The sequence below is a fragment of the Acinonyx jubatus genome, chromosome B2 (genome assembly GCF_027475565.1).
Source record: "Acinonyx jubatus isolate Ajub_Pintada_27869175 chromosome B2, VMU_Ajub_asm_v1.0, whole genome shotgun sequence".
Classification (NCBI taxonomy): Eukaryota; Metazoa; Chordata; class Mammalia; order Carnivora; family Felidae; genus Acinonyx; species Acinonyx jubatus.
Window position 1 is genome coordinate 75998792 of NC_069385.1, and position 23470 is coordinate 76022261.

Below are 23470 nucleotides of genomic sequence, written 5' to 3' on the forward strand. Positions count from 1 at the left end.
TGATAGGATAATATGTATTTTCCCTTAAAAAGTGAGAAGAAAAGTGCTTTTTCCCCTTTACTGTTTTGCTATTTATAATTTTGGAAGGAAACTTGAGATACCAGCCTCAATGTGAGACTAGGTAGTTATTCTATTCTGATAGACTTTGCTAATTCAAACAGGGTAAATAAGATGGATGCTTGGCAAGTAATTGGTGCTAGTTTGTTTTTATGAATAGCAGTTTACTCTTCTATGGCCGTTTCTCCATTTCTCCTCATTTTAACTTCTGCTTCTTAGCTCTGGGAATTTTTAATTTTCCTCCCGATAATATCCTATTCAAAGAATTTTAGTGCATCCAGTAGATATTTCTGGTGTCTTTGGTACTGCTGTCTTTACTGCAAGGGAGTTTAGAGGAAGCAAATATTTTCTAAGGGACTGAACCCAAGGTAGATAAGGGTGACTGGTTTTTTCCCTTGCAGAGTTAAATTGTAAAATTTGTTGTGTCTTTTCTGTTCACCATATAGTATATTGGAATAATAGTAGTACAGACTAAGAAAAGACCTGGCTATACTAACTACTTTATTTCCTTAACTTCCATTATCAGAGAAAACCTTTCATATCTTCTACAGTCTTCCTAAAATTATTCACTTGAATATTGAAGAGCTTTACAAATGCAAGCATGGGTCACTTGTGTTTTATCTAAGACTTGATTCTTTTTTTAAACTATGTATGTATGGGGGCGCCTGGGTGGCGCAGTCGGTTAAGCGTCCGACTTCAGCTAGGTCACAATCTCGCGGTTCGTGAGTTCGAGCCCCGCGTCGGGCTCTGGGCTGATGGCTCAGAGCCTGGAGCCTGTTAACGATTCTGTGTCTCCCTCTCTCTCTGCCCCTCCCCCGTTCATGCTCTGTCTCTCTCTGTCCCAAAAATAAATAAACGTTGAAAAAAAAACAAAACTATGTATGTATGTATGTATGTATGTATGTATGCATTTAGAGCAAGCACAAGAAGGGGAGGAGCAGAGAGAGAGGGAGAGAATCCCAAGCAGGCTCCACACTGTTAGCACGGAGACTAATGTGGAGCCTGAACCCATGAACTGTGAGATCATGACCTGAGACAAAATCAAGAGTCAGACACTCAACTGACTGAGCCACGTAGGCGCCCCTATCTAAAATTTTATTCTTGATAGAAGTTTTACAAATAATGATTTTTATACTTTTTGTAATAATCCTATAAATATTTAAAAATGGTTATATTTTTCTCTTTGTGCTTCCTCTACTGCATTCTTTTAAAACTTATCCTTTAATGGTTTCCCTTTAAAACATTAAATCCTCTTTGATGTTCTTTTAAGACTCTTTTTTTTTTATGTTTATTTATTTTGAGAGAGAGCCTGTGGGCAAGCCGGGGAGGGCCACAGAGAGAGGGAGGGAGAGAGAGTGCCTGAAGGTTCATCAATCCCATGAACCTGTGAGGTCATGACCTGAGCTGAAATTAAGAGTCAGATGCCTAACTGGCTGAGCTACTGAGGTGCCCCTTTCTTTTATGACCCTTTAAAAACCTCTGTATAATCAGTTTAAATGTTATTATACCAAAGTTAATTTGATTGAAAATATATGGGACTTTACTATAATAACTGCCAGATTTTGACCTGAGCAAAAGCATATTCCGTCCTCTGACATAACCTAATTAGAGAAAAATCCATCATGTGCATGGTAGTGGGAATGTGAACACCAGCAGCTGGGAGATCTTGGGGACCATCTTAGAAATCTGCCCACCACACATTTTCCCTCCTCAGGAGAATTGACTAGAAATAGAACTTTAAGTATTATCTACAATAAACAAAGCAAATTCACAAGAGTATCATCGCAGAACAAAATCAACTAGTTACACCAAGAAAAATATTACTCATGTTAGTAATATTAGGATATTATGTGATAATAAAAAAGAAAAACCTTACTTTTGGAAGTAGCTGACTAGAGGAAATTAGGAAGTCTACCTTGTTCTTCTGGCCTCAATTAAAAAGTTTTTTTACTTTTATATTAGAATTGGTAATAAGTCACAAGGATGTCACTTTTCCTTTGGCCCTTGCACCTTCCACCGAGTCCTTCTCATCTACAGGCTCTGTCTCATTGTAGTTTTATTTCTGAGTAACACAGACTGAAACCCTTAAACCACTTTATTTTCTTTTCTCTTAAAGCTAGTGTATTCTTTTTTTTTTTTTTTAATTTTTAATGTTTATTTATTTTTGAAAGAGAGAGAGACACAGAGTGTGAGCAGGAGAAGGTCAGAGAGAAAGGGAGACACAGAATCTGAAGCAGGCTCCAGGCTCTAAACTATCAGCACAGAGCCCTATGTGGGGCTTGAACTCCCCAACGGTGAGATCAGACCTGAGCTGAAGTTGGACACTCAACCAACTGAGCCACCTAGGTGCCCCAAAGCTAGTGTATTCTTAACAGTCATGGTTCTTCCTCAGACCTAGTGGCTCTGGTTCCCCCTTTATTTCTCAAATCCTTTGCTGTCATTAAGATCTGTGGCTCCCATATTAACACTGAGATCTCACACTGCTCATGTCTTGGGCCCCCAGTATTCCACGTCCTTGAACGGGGCATTGGCTCTGATTCTTGCAGTACTTTCCCAGGGACTTTTCCCCTAAATTTTGATTTCTTCTATTTGTTCCTTGGTCTTGTCATTTTCAGAAGAACCCCCCACCCCCCCCACCAAAGTGTGTACATGGGCCACATAGCTCCTGAGTGTTCTCCAGTCCAGTTTTTGGCACTAGCGTGTTAGCCACCGTTGGGTCAGCTGGTGCCATAGTCCTATCCGAACTACCTTATTTTCTCCTTATCTACATTCTCTCTAAAAACTCCCTATTTCCTTCTTTTCTTTCTGTAAGAAAAGCAGGATTCCTGATTTTAAGAATTCATAATCTGGTAGGACAGACATAAGAAAGTGAAAAACTATATGACAAATATGATAAGTGTTACGATAGAGAAAAACAGCCAGGTTGTATGGGATTGCAGAGAGGTTCCAACTCAGCTTGAATGTGGGTCAGGAAATAGTTTCAAGAGAAGGTAACACTTGAACTGCCTCTGATAAGCAATTAGAAGCTAGCCTGGCCATGAAGAGGAGCTGGAGGGATTGGAGGGATGCCTAAATGAATCCCTAAAAGACCATCCAGAGTTGAAAACTGGATAGTTCTCAGGCTGAATTAGTTGATCAAATGCCAGAAGCAAAGATGGGACTAAAAAGGGAGATAGATCAGACATTCAGCTGAAGCTAAGGCAAAGGGAACCTCAACAATTACTCCAAGGTGGGGAACAAAGCAGAATCCCTCAGCCTTCACTGTGTCTTAGAGTGAAAAAAACTTTTTTTTTGAACCCTGGAGAATGCCAGCATTTAATGAAGAGGACTGAATGGCCAGAAGGTGACAGCATGGGGGTAAACTAGACCACAGGGCAGTGATACTGACACTTTACTCACTAATGAATAACGGAAGGCAGTTTATAGGTGGATAACTAGGAGCTGAAAGTTTCTTCAGAGTGAAGAAAAAAAGTGTGCTCATCTGATAATAGTGTAGAGGGGTGGGAATGGGAGACAGGAGAAATATGAAGTAGCTTTAATGAGTAATCTAAGAATAGCCAATAGAAGACACTTAAGGAAGCCATGTTGAGTTGTGAGGACCTAGCTGACACTGGAGAGACTGTGAGTTCTTTTTTTATTATTCGTTTTATCTTAAAATTCCACAATAGTTGACATAGAGTGTTGTATTAGTATCAGGTGTACAATATAGTGATTTAACAATTCTGTGTATTACTCTTATTGTGCTTATTGTGATGTATACTCTTAATCCCTGTCAACTATTTCACACCCGCCCCCCTTCCCTCTGGTAACTATCAGTTTGTTCTCTATAGTCAAGTGTGTTTCTTGGTTTGTCTCTCTTGTTTTTTCCCTTTGCTCATTTTTTTTTAGTTTGTTTCTTAAATTCCACATGTGAGTAAAGTCATATGGTATTTGTCTTTCTCTGACTAACTTCACTTAGCATTATACTCTCTAGCTCCATCCATCTCATTGCAAATGACAAGATTTCATTCTTTTTTATGTCTGAATAATATTTCATCATGTATATGTGCCACATCTTTTTTATCAATTTATCGATTGATGGGAAACCTGAGGTTTTAATGGATCTAACACACCTGATTGAATGCCCTTTTCAAACATTATTCAAACATGCCTATTGACAGGCAGTAGGGCCTGAGGAAAAGAAAGGCAAATGGATTGATTTAGATTTGAAGGTTTTCAGAAATGGTGTGATGGAAAGAGAAGAAAGCATGAGAGTTAAGACTAGTTGGTGGAATGGATAAAACCTAGCTGCATTAAGAAGGAAATTCAGTCACGGAGCACCTGGGTGGCTCAGCCGGTTAAGCGGTTAAGCGTCTGGCTTGGGTTCAGGTAATGATCTTGTAGTTCGTGAGTTTGAGATCTGCATCTGGCTTTGTGCTGACAGCTTGGAGCCTGGAACCTGCTTTGGATTCTGTGTCTCCCTCTCTCTCTGCACCCCCCCCCCTCAAAAATAAACAAACATTAAAAAAAAAAAGAAGGAAATTCAGTCAGGATCGACTGATAATTTGAAGGGAAAAAAAAAGCAGGTGTCAAAAGACAGGAGACCTTAACAAGATCAAAGTGTAGTAATAGCAAAAGTGTGATATTTGGAAAAGTATGAAGTGAGATATTAAATCCTCATATCACAGAGTATACTGAAATTTTAGATAGATTTTTTTTAGAAAAAAGGGTAACAGAGAAAAGTAATTGATAAGACAGGATTTTGTATGCTTAAAGCAAATGTTAAGAAATCTGAAAGGAGAAAAATCCACTTGTTTCACCACATACAAATGGGAAACTACAACAAACAAAAGTCTAAAATAAACAATTAGGAAAATAATTTCCACAAGTACTATGAACAGAGGACATGAAAATGAAAATACTTCCAAGGTAAAATTCCTTAAAGATGTACTCGAGGTTGGTATTCCTCCAGCAGCCGAGAATAATTATAGCTTCTTTCTACATATCCAGTGTCAGTTTTGTCATGTTCCTCAGAGGTGACAGCAGCAGTCTGGCTGCGTCCTGTCTCTACTTCATGGTGCTTCAGTCTCCAATTAAAAGGGTGGGGACTACATTTAAAAAAAGGGGAGGCACCTGGTGGCTCAGTAGGTTAAGCATCCAACTTCAGCTCAGGTCATGATCTCATGGTCTGTGAGTTCGAGCCCCATGTCAGGCTGTGTGCTGACAGCTCAGAGCCTGGAGCCTGCTTCAGATTCTATGCCTCCCTCTCTGTCTCTGCCCCTCCCCTGCTCTCTCTCTCTCTCTCTCTCTCTCTCTCTCAAAAATAAACATTAAAAAAATAAATAAAAGGGTGGGGACCCAGCATGGAGTGTTGGAGCCTGGGCAGGGTTAAGAACACCCACATAGAAGGGCAGCCTGAGTCAGGGTGTGAGAGCCAAGCAAGGTGAAGGGAGAGTCCTTGTAGGAGGGTGGTCCAGTGCTGGGTGTCAGAGCCCCAGTGGATGGAGAGGGCACCTGTGTAGGAGGGCTGCCTACTTGAGATATTGGAGCTTTAGTGAAGTGAGCAGGGTGTCTGCATGGGAAGGGAGACAGGATTGGTTTCATACAAGAGGACTGGTCAAATAAGTAAATATATTAAGCATAATGGGAGCTAGGTTTTTCACTATAGGAGAAAGTTGTTATAAGTGTGAAAACTGAAGGGAGAACACTAGAATGAGCCCTTAGGTGTTGAATTGGAATTGAGGGTATTAGTGTGACCATATGGTTTTCAGTGTATAGATAGATGAGATGGATAGGTATAGAAATGTATATATTATGTATGTATTATATATACACATAGGTATAGAAATATGTATGTGTATAATACTCATACACATGTGTATACACATACATGTATGAAGTATATATGTACATACATATATTCTTTTTCTGTCCATTGAGTTGTCCAAGGAGCAGCAATACCCCAGTAACAATGAGCACATCTAGCACTCAGATCTGAGTACTGTTTCCATCAAAAGGAACCAGAGTTCCTTAGAGAAATTACTGATTCCAGGGCTGTGCCAGTATAATTAAAAGATGAGCTGAGGACATCTGTACCAGAAAGTAAGGAAGTGCTCAAAGAATGTCCTTGTGGCAAAAAGACAAAGCAGCTAGCTTGAAGGGGTTCCCTCTGGCTGAATCTGGGACATTTTGAGCATCAAATAAATATTTGCTACCGATTAAAACCTATTGAGTAAAGTAATGAACAGGAGCCCACATTGATATCAATAAATAAATGAATAAATTGAAAATTGGACAGAGAAATGGGGAGTTTTGAAGAATCATCCCATAAAATGCTTGTTAATTACAAAGGGAAGAAAGAGTAACTTTGCAGTGAAGAAGCCTGGAAGATATCACCTTAATCAAGTGATCAGAGTGAACATCACTGATAATGGGACAGACCAGGAACAGTGCCACCTGATAGGATGCAGTGAGAAGAAGCCAATGTCACTTCTGTGATATTCTTGCAGTATATGTATAATCTGAATCTAGTCATGAGGAAATGCCACACAAACCCAAATTGAGGGACATTCCACAAAAATACTGACTTGTAACTTTGAAAGTATTAAGGTCATGACAGTCATGGAAAGACTGAGGAAATGTTCCACATCGAGGAGGACCAAAGAATCATGACAACTAAGTACAACATAGGACTTTGAACTGGACTTTTGTTATGCAGGACATCATTGGGACAAATGGTATAATATGAAGGGTGTCTGAGAATCAGATGGTAGTAATGTGTTAGTATTAGTTTTTTTATTATACTTATGTAGGAGAATATTTTGTTTGTAGGAAATGCACTAAATTATTGATAGTGATGAGACATCATGTTGGCTACTTGACTCTCAAATAGTTAAATTCTTAATATACTTGGAATTCCTCTAAGCATTTACTGCAGGAAATTAATATTAATCCATGCCTTCTTAACACTGCCCTCCCTTGAATTCCTTTGGCTTTAGAAACACTGGTGGTCTTTTAAATTGTTTTCTTTTCTTTTCTTTACTCTTTCTTTCTTTCTTTCTTTCTTTCTTTCTTTCTTTCTTTCTTTCTTTCTCTTTCTCTCTTTATTTTCTTTCATTTCCTTTTCTTCCTTTTCTTTCATTTCCTTTTCTTCCTTTCCTTTCCTTTTTTCTTTTCTTCCGTCTCTCCCTCCCTTCCTTCCTCTCTCCCTTCCCTTTCCTCTTCCCTTCCTTCCCTCCTTCCTTCCAGGACTCTTAGTCATCCTATTCTTTCATTGTGGATACTAACTTGGAATGCTTTCCCCTTGGCCTTCACTTCTTTCTTCTTTAGCAAGCTATTCTCTTTTTCTTTTCTTTTCTTTTTCAAATTGATCTAGTTTATTTTCTTTTTTTTAATTATAATTTTATTTATTTATTTTTTAATTTACATCCAAATTAGTCAGCATATAGTGCAATAATGATTTCAGGAGTAGATTCCAGTGATTCATCCCCTACATATAACATCCAGTGCTCATCCCATATTCTACTCTTTTCAACTGTAGGCATGACTCCTAACTCTGTACCTTTATCCTAGGTATTTCTTGATTAGACCTACATTTTACCTGAACTTAGGTTTCTTAAGCACTTTGTTTTCCCATTAGCTCAGATCTGCTGATATGACTCCACTTTGGGCTGACTTCCAGGACTCACTAGTGCATACTCACAATTTGTGAAACATATGGGGTCAAATTTTCTTACTTCAAAATATATTAAAATGAGCTTCTGTAATGGAAGAGAGGATTCCTATAGAAAATAGTAGAGTGTTTGCCTCCTCCACTGGGTCAGGAGCCGGGTCATGAACTAATTTCCAAAGGAAAATTGAAGCCTAGTTAAAATAGAGGGTTGCATGTTAGAATATGAATTCTATTTTGATATGAAATAAACTTCATTAGGGATTTATCTGAGGCAACATGAAGAATGAAGAATATTATCTCATAAATCTCTTTTGAGAGTGCAGTATATACAATGTTAGAGGTTATGAGAAAAGTTTGAAGTATGTACATGAGAAAATGACCCACATTTTGAAATTATCTTAGTTCTTTCATGAACTAGACACAAAAGCATGAGTATTTTTAGTTACCATATTTAATATACTTTGGATAAAAATGAAATATTCTAAATAAACTGATCAACAAAAACATGGGTGGAGAAGTGTTTATTGAAATTCCATTTATTTAAAAATATCATTGATAACCTTCTGGTCTAAAGTTTTCATTTGTATATATGTAACTATATGTATATGTTGAGGATTAATGTTTTATATTCAACTCTATACCAGCAAGTATGAGTCATGTCTTGCTGATTTTTGGGTATCTCATTAGTTTTCTGATCAAGGAGATATTACATGAAGTTTTGCAAATTATTCTCCCAAAATGCTTGATTTGGTGGGACATTACAGATGCTTCATTTATTGAGCTCTCTGTAAGAGTAAGCACTTTAGCCACTAATGAATCTCTGCTCAGTACAAGAGATTACAGGTGGTTAAATGAATCTCCCAGTGAAATCGTGCTCATATCTTTGTATAATAAACCTTGGCATTTAAATTATGTAAATTTTAATATCATTCGTTGTCCCTCTTGTTTTTTGTTTTTGTTTTTGTTTTTCTTTTAAGATACTATTTTCTGAGACTAGTGGTGCTTGGAAAACCTTGGATAACTAACAAGTTCCCAAGAAATATTACTTAATGATATATTGCCAAGAACATTTTAGATAATTCAACAATTTGGACTTCTTTAAAAAGTCCAAAAATATCTCATTTTAATTTTAGAATAATTCATTGAGATCTTGTTGATTGCATAGTTGGATATGACAGGGATCCAAAAAAAATATGTAACTAATACAGAGCTTATTCTTATTTTGGAGAAACAAAATAAATTCATGTGAAATAGCAAAAAAAAGAAAAGAAAAAAAAAAAGAAAACCCAGGAACGGATATAATTTAGTGCCAACTTGGCAAATTAATGTTTTTGTTGAGTCAGACAATCATCAGTAATCTGCCTTTAGCACTTACTACCATACTATAACTTTTGGTTATTTAATAAGTCAGTGTAAATCTGGGCTTATTTCATGTTTTCTGTACTTTAAGAATTTTGGTTATAGAAGACTTATTTTTTCAGTACTATCATCAGCACGTATTGTTGGACACATACTATGTGCCAGCGTAGTTAAAGACATTGGAGTTACTAATGTGAGAAAAATAGAGTTTGTACTTAAGGAACTCATTGCATTGTGTGTATATGTATACTGGGGGTGGTGGTGGCAAGGAGACAGATAGTAAATGTGAAAAAATAAGATCGTTTCAGATACTTGGAAGTATGGTGAAGATGATCAAAATGTTAGCATGGAGGTACTTTAATTGCTGTTATCAGAAAAGACTGATTGAGGAACTCAGCTGAGAGTTGAGGCCTGAATGATTAGAGGAGTTAAGTAGTTGGCTAAATACATAGTTTGGAGCTCAAGGAAGTGGTCTAGGTTGAAGACAGAAGTCTGAGAGTCATCATTATGAACATACTATTTAATGTCACGTCAAACACAGTTGAGAAGTCAAGTAAGATGAGAATTGAGCATTGACTTTTGCCTGCAGTCAGATGTGAGTTGTTAGTGACTTTGGTAAGAGTTGTTTTGGTGGAGAAGTGAGGGAAAAAAAGGCTTATTAGTAGATTGAAGACAGAATGGGAGGTAAGAAAATAGAGACAGTAAGAATACATCAGTCTTGGAAGATGGCAGCGTAGGAGGACTCTGGGCTCACCGCTCATCCTGCTGATCACTTAGATTCCACCTACTCCTGCCTAAATAACCCAGAAAACCACCAGAAGACTAGCAGAACGGAGTCTCTGGAGCCAAGCACAGAGGAGAGGCCCACGGAAGAGGGGTAGGAAGGGCGGCGAGGCAGCGCGGTACACAGACTGGCGGGAGGGAGCCGGGGCGGAGGGGTGGCCCGCCGGCCAAGCAGACCCCCAAGTCTGGCTGGCAAAAGCAGAGGGGCCGGACGGAGTGTGTTCTGACAGCAAGCGGGACTTAATATCTGGAAGGTTATAAGCTAACAGCTCTGCTCGGAGAACGGGAGGGCTGGAGGACAACAGGAGGGAGAGTTGTTGAGCCCCGGACGACAGAGCGCAGATTGGTGGGGAATAAAGGTGCTCGACAGCACCATCTCCCTCGTCCATCCCCCAGCCAAAATCCCAAAGGGAACCAGTTCCTGCCAGGGAACTTGCTTGCACCACGCAAACACCCAACGCTGTGCTTCTTCGGATCCATCCCTCAGGCGGGTCTGACTCCCTCCCGGTGCTGCAGGGCCCCTCCCAAAGCCGATCTCCAAAGGAAAAGCCAGCTTAGCCTGCCCCTCCCGCCCCTGTGCACCTTGCCCATCCACCCCAGCTAATACGTCAGATCCCCAGCACCACAAGCCTGGCAGTGTGCAAGTAGCCCAGATGAGCCATGCCACCCCACAGTGAATCCTGCCCCTAGGAGAGGGGAAGAGAAGGCACACACCAGTGTGACTGTGGCCCCAGCGGTGGGCTGGGGGCAGACATCAGGTCTGACTGTGGCCCCGCCCACGAACGCAAGTTATTCAAGACAGCACAGGGAAAGTGCCCTGCAGTTCCGCACCACTCCAGGGACTATCCAAAATGATGAAACGGAAGAATCCCCCTCAAAAAACCGTCCAGGAAATAACAACAGCTAACGAACTGGTCAAAAACGATTTAAACAATATAACAGAAAGTGAATTTAGAATAATAGTCATAAAATTAATCACTGGGCTTGAAAACAGTATAAAGGACAGCAGAGAATCTATTGCTACAGAGATCAAGGGACTAAGGAACAGCCAGGAGGAGCTAAAAAATCCTATCAATGAGCTGCAAAATAAAATGGAGACAACCACGGCTCGGAGTGAAGAGGCAGAGGAGAGAATAGGTGAACTAGAAGATGAAATTATGGAAAAAGAAGAAGCTGAGAAAAAGAGAGAGAAAAAAATCCAGGAGTATGAGGGGAAAATTAGAGAACTAAGTGATGCACTAAAGAGAAATAATATACATATAATTGGTATTCCAGAGGAGGAAGAGAGAGGGAAAGGTGCTGAAGGTGTACTTGAAGAAATAATAGCTGAGAACTTCCCGGATCTGGGGAAGGAAAAAAGCATTGAAATCCAAGAGGCACAGAGAACTCCCTTCAGACGTCACTTGAATCGATCTTCTGCACAACATATCATAGTGAAACTGGCAAAATACAAGGATAAAGAGAAACTTCTGAAAGTAGATAGAGATAAACGTGCTCTAACATATAAAGGGAGACCTATAAGACTCGTGACCGATCTCTCTACTGAAACTTGGCAGGCCAGAAAGGCATGGCAGGAGATCTTCCATGTGATGAACAGAAAGAATATGCAGCCGAGAATCCTTTATCCAGCAAGTCTGTCATTTAGAATAGAAGGAGAGATAAAGGTCTTCCCAAACAAACAAAAACTGAAGGAATTCGTGACCACTAAACCAGCCCTACAAGAGATCCTAAGGGGGATCCTGTGAGACAAAATACCAGAGACATCGCTACAAGCATGAAACCTACGGGCATAAAAATGACTCTAAACCCATATCTTTCTATAAAAACACTGAATGTAAATGGACTAAATGTGCCAACCAAAAGACATAGGGTATTAGAATGGATAAAAAAACAAGACTCATGTATTTGCTGTCTACAAGAGACTCATTTTAGACCTAAGGACACCTTCAGATTGAGAGTGAGGGGATGGAGAACTATTTATCATGCCACTGGAAGTCAAAAGAAAGCTGGAGTAGCCATACTTACATCAGACAAACTAGACTTTAAATTAAAGGCTGTAACAAGAGATGAAGAGGGGCATTGTATAATAATCACAGGGTCTATCCATCAGGAAGAGCTAACAATTATAAATGTCTATGCGCCGAATACAGGAGCCCCCAGATATATAAAACAATTACTCACAAACATAAGCAACCTTATTGATAAGAATGTGGTAATTGCAGGGGACTTTAACACTCCCCTTACTGAAATGGATAGATCATCTAGACACACGGTCAATAAAGAAACAAGGGCCCTGAATGAGACATTGGATCAGATGGACTTGACAGATATATTTAGAACTCTGCATCCCAAAGCAACAGAATATACTTTCTTCTCGAGTGCACATGGAACATTCTCCAAGATAGATCACATACTGGGTCACAAAAAACAGCCCTTCATAAGTATACAAGAATTGAAATCATACCATGCATACTTTCAGACCACAATGCTATGAAGCTTGAAATCAACCACAAGAAAAAGTCTGGAAAACCGCCAAAGGATGGAGGTTAAAGAACACCCTACTAAAGAATGAGTGGGTCACCCAGGCAATTAGAGAAGAAATTAAAAAATATATGGAAACAAATGAAAATGAAAATACAACAATCCATACACTTTGGGATGCAGTGAAGGCAGTCCTGAGAGGAAAATTCATTGCAATCCAGGCCTATCTCAAGAAACAAGAAAAATCCCAAATACAAAATCTAACAGCACACCTAAAGGAAATAGAAGCAGAACAGCAAAGATAGCCTAAACCCAGCAGAAGAAGAGAAATAATAAAGATCAGAGCAGAAATAAACAATATAGAATCTAAAAAAACTGTAGAGCAGATCAACGAAAGCAAGAGTTGGTTTTTTGAAAAAATAAACAAAATTGATAAACCTCTAACCAGGCTTCTCGAAAAGAAAAGGGAGATGACCCAAATAGATAAAATCATGAATGAAAATGGAATTATTACAACCAATCCCTCAGAGATACAAGCAATTATCAGGGAATACTATGAAAAATTATATGCCAACAAACTGGACAACCTGGAAGAAATGGACAAATTCCTAAACACCCACACTCTTCCAAAACTCAATCAGGAGGAAATAGAAAGCTTGAACAGACCCATAACCAGCGAAGAAATTGAATCAGTTATCAAAAATCTCCCAACAAATAAGAGTCCAGGACCAGATGACTTCCCAGGGGAGTTCTACCAGACGTTTAAAGCAGAGATAATACCTATCCTTCTCAGGCTATTCCAAAAAATAGAAAGGGAAGGAAAACTTCCAGACTCATTCTGTGAAGCCAGTATTACTTTGATTCCTAAACCAGACAGAGACCCAGTAAAAAAAGAGAACTCCAGGCCAATATCCCTGATGAATATGGATGCAAAAATTCTCAATAAGATACTAGCAAATCGAATTCAACAGCATATAAAAAGAATTATTCACCATGATCAAGTGGGATTCATTCCTGGGATGCAGGGCTGGTTCAACATTCGCAAATCAATCAACGTGATACATCACATTAATAAAAGAAAAGATAAGAACCATATGATCCTGTCAATCGATGCCGAAAAGGCATTTGACAAAATTCAGCACCCTTTCTTAATAAAAACCCTCGAGAAAGTCAGGATAGAAGGAACATACTTAAAGATCATTAAAGCCACTTATGAAAAGCCCACAGCTAACAACATCCTCAGTGGGGAAAAACTGAGAGCTTTCTCCCTGAGATCAGGAGCACGACCGGGATGTCCACTCACCGCTGTTGTTTAACATAGTGTTGGAAGTTGTAGCATCAGCAATCAGACAACAAAAAGAAATCAAAGGCATCAAAATTGGCAAAGATGAAGTTAAGCTTTCACTTTTTGTAGATGACATGATATTATACATGGAAAATCTGATAGATTCCACCAAAAGTCTGCTAGAACTGATACATGAATTTAGCAAAGTTGCAGGATACAAAGTCAATGTACAGAAATCAGTTGCATTCTTATACACTAACAATGAAGCAACAGAAAGACAAATAAAGAAACCGATCCCATTCACAATTGCACCAAGAAGCATAAAATACCTAGGAATAAATCTAACCAAAAATGTAAAAGATCTGTATGCTGAAAACTATAGAAAGCTTATGAAGGAAAGTGAAGATGATACAAAGAAATGGAAAAACATTCCATGCTCATGGATTGGAAACATAAATATTGTCAAAATGTCAATACTACCCAAAGCTATCTACACATTCAATGCAATCCCAATCAAAATTGCAGCAGCATTCTTCTCGAAACTAGAACAAGCAATCCTAAAATTCATATGGGACCACAAAAGGCCCCAAATGGCCAAAGTAATTTTGAAGAAGAAGACCAAAGCAGGAGGCATCACAATCCCAGACTTTAGCCTCTACTACAAAGCTGTAATCATCAAGACAGTGTGGTATTGGTACAAAAACAGACACATAGACCAATGGAATAGAATAGAAACCCCAGAACTAGACGCACAAATGTATGGCCAACTAATCTTTGACAAAGCAGGAAAGAACATCCAATGGAAAAAAGACAGTCTCTGTAACTAATGGTGCTGGGAGAACTGGCAGCAACATGCAGAAGATTGAAATTAGACCACTTTCTGACACCATTCACAAAAGTAAACTCAAAATGGATAAAGGACGTGAATGTGAGACAGGAAACCATCAAAACCCTAGAGGAGAAAGCAGGAAAAGACCTCTTTGACCTCAGCTGTAGCAATTTCTTACTTGACACATCCCCAAAGGCAAGGGAATTAAAAGCAAAAATGAACTACTGGGACCTTATGAAGATAAACAGCTTCTGCACAGCAAAGGAAACAATCAACAAAACTAAAAGGCAACCAACGGAATGGGAAAATATATTTGCAAATGACATATCGGACAAAGGGCTAATATCCAAAATCTACAAAGAGGTCACCAAACTCCACACCTGAAAAACAAATAACCCAGTGAAGAAATGGGCAGAAAACATGAATAGACACTTCTCTAAAGAAGACATCCAGATGGCCAACAGGCACATGAAAAGATGCTCAACGTCGCTCCTCATCAGGGATATACAAATCAAAACCAAACTCAGATATCACCTCACGCCAGTCAGAGTGGCCAAAATGAACAAATCAGGAGACTATTGATGCTGGAGAGGATGTGGAGAAACGGGAACCCTCTTGCACTGTTGGTGGGAATGCAAATTGGTGCAGCCGCTCTGGCAAACAGTGTGGAGCTTCCTCAAAAAATTGAAAATAGACCTATCCTATGACCCAGCAGTAGCATTGCTAAGAATTTATCCAAGGGATACAGGAGTACTGATGCATAGGGGCACTTGTACCCCAATGTTTATAGCAGCACTCTCAACAATAGCCAAATTATGGAAAGAGCCTAAATGTTCATCAACTGATGAATGGATAAAGAAATTGTGGTTTATATACACAATGGAGTACTACGTGGCAATGAGAAAGAATTTGTAGCAACGTGGATGGAACTGGAGAGTGTTATGCTAAGTGAAATAAGCCATACAGAGAAAGACAGATACCATATGTTTTCATTCTTATGTGGATCTGCAGAAACTTCACAGAAACCCATGGGGGAGGGGAAGGGAAATAAAAAGGAGGTTAGAGGGGGAGAGCTCCAAAGCATAAGAGACTCTTAAAAACTGAGAACAAACTGAGGGTCGATGGGTATGGGAGGGAGTGGGGGGTGGGTGATGGGTATTGAGGAGGGCACCTTTTGGGATGAGCACTGGGTGTTGTATGGAAATCAATTTAACAATAAACTTCATATATTTAAAAAAAATTAAAAAAAATAAAAAATAAAAAATAAAGACAATTAGCTCTAAAAAAAATAAAAAAGAATATATCAGTCTTTGAAGGGTTTTGCTCTGAAGAGAGGAGAGTAGAGGACAAAGCCCAGTCTTTTCAGAAGATAGATAATATTAAGGCAGGTTGTTATGCCAGTAAGAATGATCCAGTAGAGAAAGTGATGGTATAGCATAGAGATGGGATAATTGTAGGAATGAAGCCCTTGAAAAGCTGTGATGGAATAGAATCTAGAGTGCATGTGAGAGGTTGGCCTTGGCAATAGGAAGTTTCTTCCACTGTAACAGGAGGGAAGGCAGAAATTCAGAGCAACACAATGGATAAAATGTAGTCTTTTCAATAAATGGTGCTGGAACAACAGGACATCCACGTGCAAAAAGATGAATCTAGGCAGACTTTATATCTCTCACAAAAATTAAAATGGATCACAAACCCAAATGTAAAACATAAAACTATAAAACTCCTCGAAGATAACATAGGAGAAAATCTAGATGACCTCAGTTATGGCAATGACTTTTTAGATACAACACCACAGGCACAATCCACTGAAAGAAATAATGGATGAGCTGTACTTCATTAAAATTTAAAATTTCTGCTTTCTTTTGCTTAAAAAATTTTTAAAAATGTTTATTCAATTTTGAGAGACAGAGTGCGAGCAGGGGAGGGGCAGAGAGAGAGAGGGAGACACAGAATCTGAAGCAGGCTCCAGGCTCTGAGCTGTCAGCACAGAGCTTGACATGGGGCTTGAGCTCATGGACTGCGAGATCATGACCTGAGCTGAAGTTGGACGCTCAACTGACTGAGCCATCCAAGCGCCCCATAAAATTTCTGCTTGCTGAAAGATACTGTCGGGGTGACTGACTGGCTCAGTTGGTAGACTATGCAACTCTTGATCTTTGGGTGTGATTTTGAGCCCCACATTGGCAGTGAGTTTACTTAAAAAAAGACACTGTGATGAGAATGAAAAGACAAGCCACATATTTGGAAAAAATATTTGCAAGAGATATATCTGACAAAGGACATTATCCCAAATGTACAAATAACTCTTAAAAAATCAACCATAAGGAAACAACCCAATTTAAAAATGGGCCAAAGACCTTGACAGTCACCTCACCAAAGAAGATATATTAATGGCAAATAAGCATGTTAAGAGATACTCCACATTTCACGTCATCAGGGAAATACAAACTAAAACAATAGTGAGCTACCACTACACGTTTATTAGAATGACAAAATCTGGAACACTGACAACACCCAAGTACTGGTCAGGATATAGAGCAATAGGAACTCTCGTTCATTTCCGGTGGGAAGGCAAAACAGTACAGCTACTTTGGAAGACAGTTTGTGAGTTCTTAAAACCTCCTCTTATCATACAATCCAGTAATTGCATTCCTGATATTTACCCAAAGGAATTAAAAACTTCTGTCTGCACAAAAACCTGCGCACAAAAGTTTTTAATAGCTTTATCATAATTGCCAGAACTTGGGAGCAACCAATATGTCCTTCAGTAGGTGGAAGGGTAAACAAACTGTGGTATATTCAGACAATGGAATATTACTCAGTGTTAAAAAGAAATGAGCTATGAAGCCATGAAAAGACATTGAGGAACTTTTTACTAAGTGAAAGAAGCCAGTCTGAAAAGATTATAAACTGTATGATTTCAGCTATATGACATTTTAGACAAGGGAAAACTTTGGAAACAGTGAAAAGATCAGTGGTGGCTGGGGGCTTGAGAGGGAAGGATAAATAGGTAGAACAGAGAGGACATTCAGAGCCGTGAATCTACTCTGTGTGATACTACGATTGTGACTACATATCACTATAAATATGTCCAAACCCACAGAATGTACAACACTAAGAGTGAACCCTAATGGAAACTATGTACTCTGGGTGGTAATGATGTGTTAGTGTCCACTGTGGTGTGAAGGATGTTGTCGGGGGTGGGGGGTGGGGGTGGGGGGGGTGAGGAGGCCGGTAGTCATGTGGAGGGGAGGCAGGAAGTTTATGAGAAATCTCTGTAACTTCTGCCTAATTTTGCTGTGAACCTAAAACTGCTAAAAAAAAAAATCTATTTTAAAAGATGCAGATGGGTTAATGGAGTTTATATTAGAGAGATGAGGTAGTTTTCACCTTGTTGGATCTAAGAAGATTTGCTCATCAGCTGAGAGAGGGAGGTGGGTGTAGCAGGTGAGGGGAAAAGAGAAAGTGTGAAATGGCCCTCTCAGAGACTGCTAAGTTGAATTTGCTAGGAAATCATAGTGGTAAATTTTACAGAAGAAGAGTGCCAATTTGGGGCACCTGGCTGATTTAGATGGATGAATGTACGGCTCTTGATCATGTGGTTGTGAGTTCAAGCCCTGTATTGCGTGTAGATATTACTCAAATAAACTTAAAAAAAGTGCCAAATTGAGATTTCTGGCCATAAGTAGGAAGTGAATCTTAACAATGTTTTTAATTTTCTATAACAGTAGTTTAACCAACCAATAGCAGGAGGGATGTCTATTACCTGGATTGTGGTCTTGAAATATCATTTTCTACTAGAAGAAAACAGGGATTCCTAAAGAAATGGCTCATGGGCCTTGGGCAGACCTTTTAGAGACAAAAAGGAACATTTTGTCATAACCAAGATCAAGGAAGCTGTCCAAAACTATAGTCATGTCAAAAGGACTCAGGCCAACATGAAGAGTCTTCCATTGACTAAGTATGGGACAATTTTAGTACCAATAAAGAAAGTAACTGTGATGGATTAAAACACATCAAATATGTTTAAATCCATGAGTTTATTTTGGTCACACACACACACACACACACACACTTTAGTGGAAATTCTTGAAGGATTCTAGCAACTGGCCTCTTTATTTCAAAAACTGGTAAATAAAGGGGTGCGTGGGTGGCTCAGTCAGTTAAGCATCCAACTCATTTATTTTTTTATTATTTTTTTTAATGTTTATTTATTTTTGAGAGAGACCGAGCGCGAGCAGGGGAGGGGCAGAGAGGGAGAGAGAAACACAGAATCTGAAGCAGGTTCTAGGCTCCAGGCTATCAGCACAGAGCCCGGTGTGGGGCTTGAACTTCCAAAAGAGAGCTTGTGACCTGAGCCAAAGGTGGATGCTTGACCAACTGAGTCACTCAGGCGCCCCTAAGCATCAGACTCTTGATCTTGATCTTGCTCAGGTCATGATCTGATGGTTTGTGAGATTGAGCCCCGCATTGGGCTTGGCACTGACAGTGCAGAGTCTACTTGGGATTCTCTTTCCCTCACCCTCTGCCCCTTGTCCACTAGTGCACGCACGCACGTGCGCGTGCGCACGCACACACACACACACTCTCTCTCTCTCAAAATAAATAAATAAACATTAAAATAAAACTGGTAAGTAAAGAGGAAGAATCCAGCTTTTTTATCAGCTTTACCATTGGGTAACCAAACAATAGGTGTGGTGAAATTTCTCTTTAAAGAAGAGTTTCAGCAAATGAGTAATGATTGACAGAATTGGAATATTCCATTGTAATCCCTAATGAATTAATGAATTTAGATATTAAGCATTAGCAGCTGTGGCAATCACACAAAACACTGCAAGATACTGTAACTGAACCAATGTGAGTTTGCTTGTTTGTGCATCAGAAACTGCACTGGGTTAGGTTATCTCACAAAGTACTGTATTTGCAGCAAATAAGGAGATCATGGGGAATGGCTTCCAAAGCCATGACTCCTGAGCAAGGGTGGTTGGGTTTCTTTTGTTTAGAGTTACGATGAGTATTTAGACAGGGCTGCCTTGTCATCATTGTATGTAGAGGCAAGCATAAGGTCATGCATGTGCCTTAAGGAAACATGTCTATACATACATTGTGTGTTATGTAAATGGAGCTTGTGCCTCCTCCCTGGGCAGAGATTCTAGTATTAGAACAAGATAAAGGTAGTTGTTGGTCACTCTGGAGATCATTCCAGGATCCATCCGCTTAGGTGTGAGTCGGGTTAAATCCACACTAGTCTGGGTAGTCTGGGCCGGCTGGTCAGGATAGGCTCTGTTGCTCAAGAGAAAGTTTTACTTTCCATTTGCCTCAGTTAAGAGATAAGCTGGAAAGAAGAGGTAAGGAAAAATAGAGGACAAATATCAGTAAGTACAAGCAGGTGGACAGGAAGGATCAAGTCTTGAGGTCTAGCTGGTGATAATACTATGCATCTTCTGATAACACCCAACTATGAAGTGTCTTATAAAAAATGGACATGAATCTCATTAAGCCTTTAAATTCAATTACCAATTTCTCAAGAAATACAGAAGAAAGAGTAATTTGTTAATCTTTACCATAGGAATTTAATCAGCAAAATTCAGATTATGGGAAACTTTAGAAGACAAATTGTGTCTAGAGATGGCTTTTCATTTGGATGATAGAACTATAAGTTAAAGAAAAGAGACCATAAAAATTGGGACAGTTGGTACTCTTAGGAGGGGAGGGGGGGTTTGATAGGGAGAAACATGTGGAGGGTTTCTGGGATGCCTGCAAGGCTCTCTCTGCTTAAATGCTATTATGTACAAGGGTGGTTGCCTTATAAAAATTCACTAAGCTGTACATTGGTTGTATCTGGCTCTCTGTATTTGAGTTACATTTAACAATACTAAAGTAAAGCTTTTAAATGAGATTAAGATACTGAAGTTCATTTTTAACTTTAATTTTCAGTTGGTTGTTAGGTTTTCATAGGAAATGGGTGGCAGGAGAGGCAGTGTTAAAGACTTCAATTGAGTCTTAAAGAGTTGAAAACAGCAACTAAGACTGCAAATCAAAGAATTGTAACTTGGGTATTTGAACTTAAAAAAAAAAAAAGTAAGTTTCACACAAAAGGAGTGCCCAGCATTCGTCAGTCACTCCAGCCAGTCAGTGACTCCAGTCACTCCAATACAGGCTTTCATCTTCACACTGTGACTATGTAATCAAGTGGAGTGTATACTGAAAATGCCTGTTTACATATACTTCATCTTTTTCTAAGTGCTTTTACGTATATTATTTAATGAAAACCTAAATAAATCTATGAGTGGAATCGATAATGCTATTCTCTGTATATAAAAGAGTGAATGCTTCTTTAATTACAAAATCTTAAAGAATATGTAATAAGAATGAACCTTTATTATTATAATCTACCTTTAATGTCAATACATTATTTAAGGTAATTTCTCCGTAATTTATAAGATTCCTAGCTTTTAAATGTGTAAGGAAATAATTTTCACTAGTTTGATAAAAATGGAGGTGTATCAAACAAATTTGAAAAAAAATTTAAATATTCATGGTAGTTTCACAAGTCTGAAGTAAATTAAAACTACCTTTTTTTTTTTCCTGTCAGGGGTCTCTTTATTAGTATCCATGACCAAGGGCATATTGCTTCAGTTCTTAATGCGTGGCCAGAAGATGTCATCAAGGTAAGTTATCTGATTTTTCTACTATGGCAAATTTGTTCTTTTTTCTATCCTGTAACATGCTGACAATTTTCATGATATCAGATAGCATTCACTAGCTTTTCTAGTGAATGTCACCTAATTTATATTCCTTTAATTTTTGCATACTGGATTAATTTTATTCTGATATCATTTAGAGACTAAGTTTCCCCATTATTTTTATCTAAGTTCTTAGTATTTCTTTGTTTATTATAAATGATAAGTGTTGAATAAATGTTGAAGTTGCCTCTGAATTTCTTTAAGCAAAATCCTTTTTCACATTTGTTGGGTTTAATCATCCACTAAGAGGAACACAGGTAGACAAAAAATCCATTTCCTTTACCATTTCCTTTACCATTGTGACCTTAAGTAGCTCATCTGACTTTCCTCTGTGAGTGAGCTAATGAAAATAAAATAAGAATAGTATCCAGCATTTAGTAGCTTTCAGTGCGAGACACTACCTGGTTTAACTCTTACAATTATCACAATAATTCAGTGAGGAAAGGAAAGGGGAGTGTGCTCCACAGTAGTGCAGGGTGGCAGTTGGAAGGTGCATGCAGGCCTCAGAGCCCTTGCTCTTGGACATGGACCCTGTCACCTTCCTTGTCTCAGGAATGTGAGAAGTACTTGTCCCTGCCTTGGCTCTTGTTCGTCTATCCGTCCTTCCTTCCTTCCTTCCTTCCTTCCTTCCTTCCTTCCTTCCACGTGCCAAGCACTTTGTGGTATGTTTTTGGAGTAAGAATGAACAAACTGATACTTTTTAGGGGTGCCAGAGGCACTTCAGCTGTGACTTCTTTTTTTAAAATTAATTAATTAATTATTATTATTATTATTTTTAAAAAATTTACATCCAAGTTAGTTAGCATATAGTGCAACAATAATTTCAGGGGTAGATTCCTTGATGCCTCTTACCCATTTAGCCCATCCCCCCTCCCACAACCCCTCCAGTAATCCTCTGTTTGTTCTCCATATTTAAGAGTCTCTTATGTTTTGTCCACCTCCCTGTTTTTATATTATTTTTGCTTCCCTTCACTTGTGTTCATCTGTTCTGTGTCTTAAAGTCCTCATGTGAGTGAAGTCATATGATTTTTGTCTTTCTCTGACTAATTTCACTTAGCATAATACCTTCCAGTTCCATCCACGTAGTTGCAAATGGCAAGAGTTCATTCTTTTTGATTGCCAAGTAATACTCTGTTGTATATATATATACCACATCTTCTTCTTTATCCATTCATCCATCGTTGGACATTTGGGTTCTTTCCATACTTTGGCTATTGTCGATAATGCAGCTATGACTTCTGAAGCATCACCCCCTTACTGATCTTTCTTTTGAGCAGTCATGGCTAAAATTGATTCACTTTGCTCTTTGAGGCTTATACCAGCCAAACTTGTTAAGCAGAATGTTTTTCATGATTTCCAGTCTTCCCAATTTTTTCACTTTTTTTTTTTAACCTAAGTTGCTTCCTTAGCTTTTCTCCCACAAGGTAAACTGCACTGTCCACAGATCCTGTCCTTAGGAACTACCCCCAAAATGTGTTAATTCTGTGAAGTATAAAATGTCTAAGAAGGACACTTACAATTTAACTGGAATCTAGAGAGAATTTTAAGAATGAGTCAATATAGAAAATAGTTCTAGGGTAGAGAGGGCTAATTAATATGGCTATTAATATTAATAATTAATATCCATATAATCATAACAGCTAGGCAATACAGTCACCTTTATGTTTTTCCTAGCTCATCTCTGAATATTTATCTTCATTAGTAGCCTACCTTTAGTCTTTCAACTCTTAATATTAGGCCCTCACTGACATTCTTGATCTTAACTACACCTACTATTATTTTAAAAGTCTAGCATAGTATCTGACACAGAATAGGCACTTAAATGGCAGCTGTTTATATGTAATAGAATATTGAAGAATAAGATGTCGTCTCTACTGTATAGTTGAAGGCACACATAAAACAAAGGCAATCAATTATTAGACAATATGTATGTAAACTGGTATAAATTGTAAATTCCATATTCATTCAGAGGATAATATCATTCAGAGAAGGCTGAAACAGTTAAATTGTTTTAGCAAAATTGGAACTTAGATTTAGCTTTGGATAATTACAAAGGGAAGAAGATCCTATCTTAGGAAGGGAAGAGATGCATGTAAGTATCTGGTTCAGGAAGAGAATGGTGTATTTTTGTGCAGTAAGTGAATTGGATGCCCTGAACAAAGCTAAGTGTTAATGTTGAAATGTAGTGGAATTCAGATTTCAAATTATTATGAAAGTTCTTGAAATTCAGAAAGAGGTGTTTAGACTTGAAATAATAGAATGTCATATTTAAAGAA

The 23470-nt window shown here is 38.6% G+C and overlaps 1 protein-coding gene across 1 annotated transcript in view; it reads left to right on the forward strand.

The window, feature by feature from the left end:
• The window catches only part of ME1 (malic enzyme 1), a 190322-nt gene that overhangs the window by 55134 nt on the left and 111718 nt on the right, over nucleotides 1-23470 (forward strand). The window contains exon 4 of the mRNA XM_027057335.2: nucleotides 21044-21119. Coding sequence (XP_026913136.1) covers nucleotides 21044-21119 — 76 coding nt within the window. The remainder of the gene's footprint in view (nucleotides 1-21043; nucleotides 21120-23470) is intronic.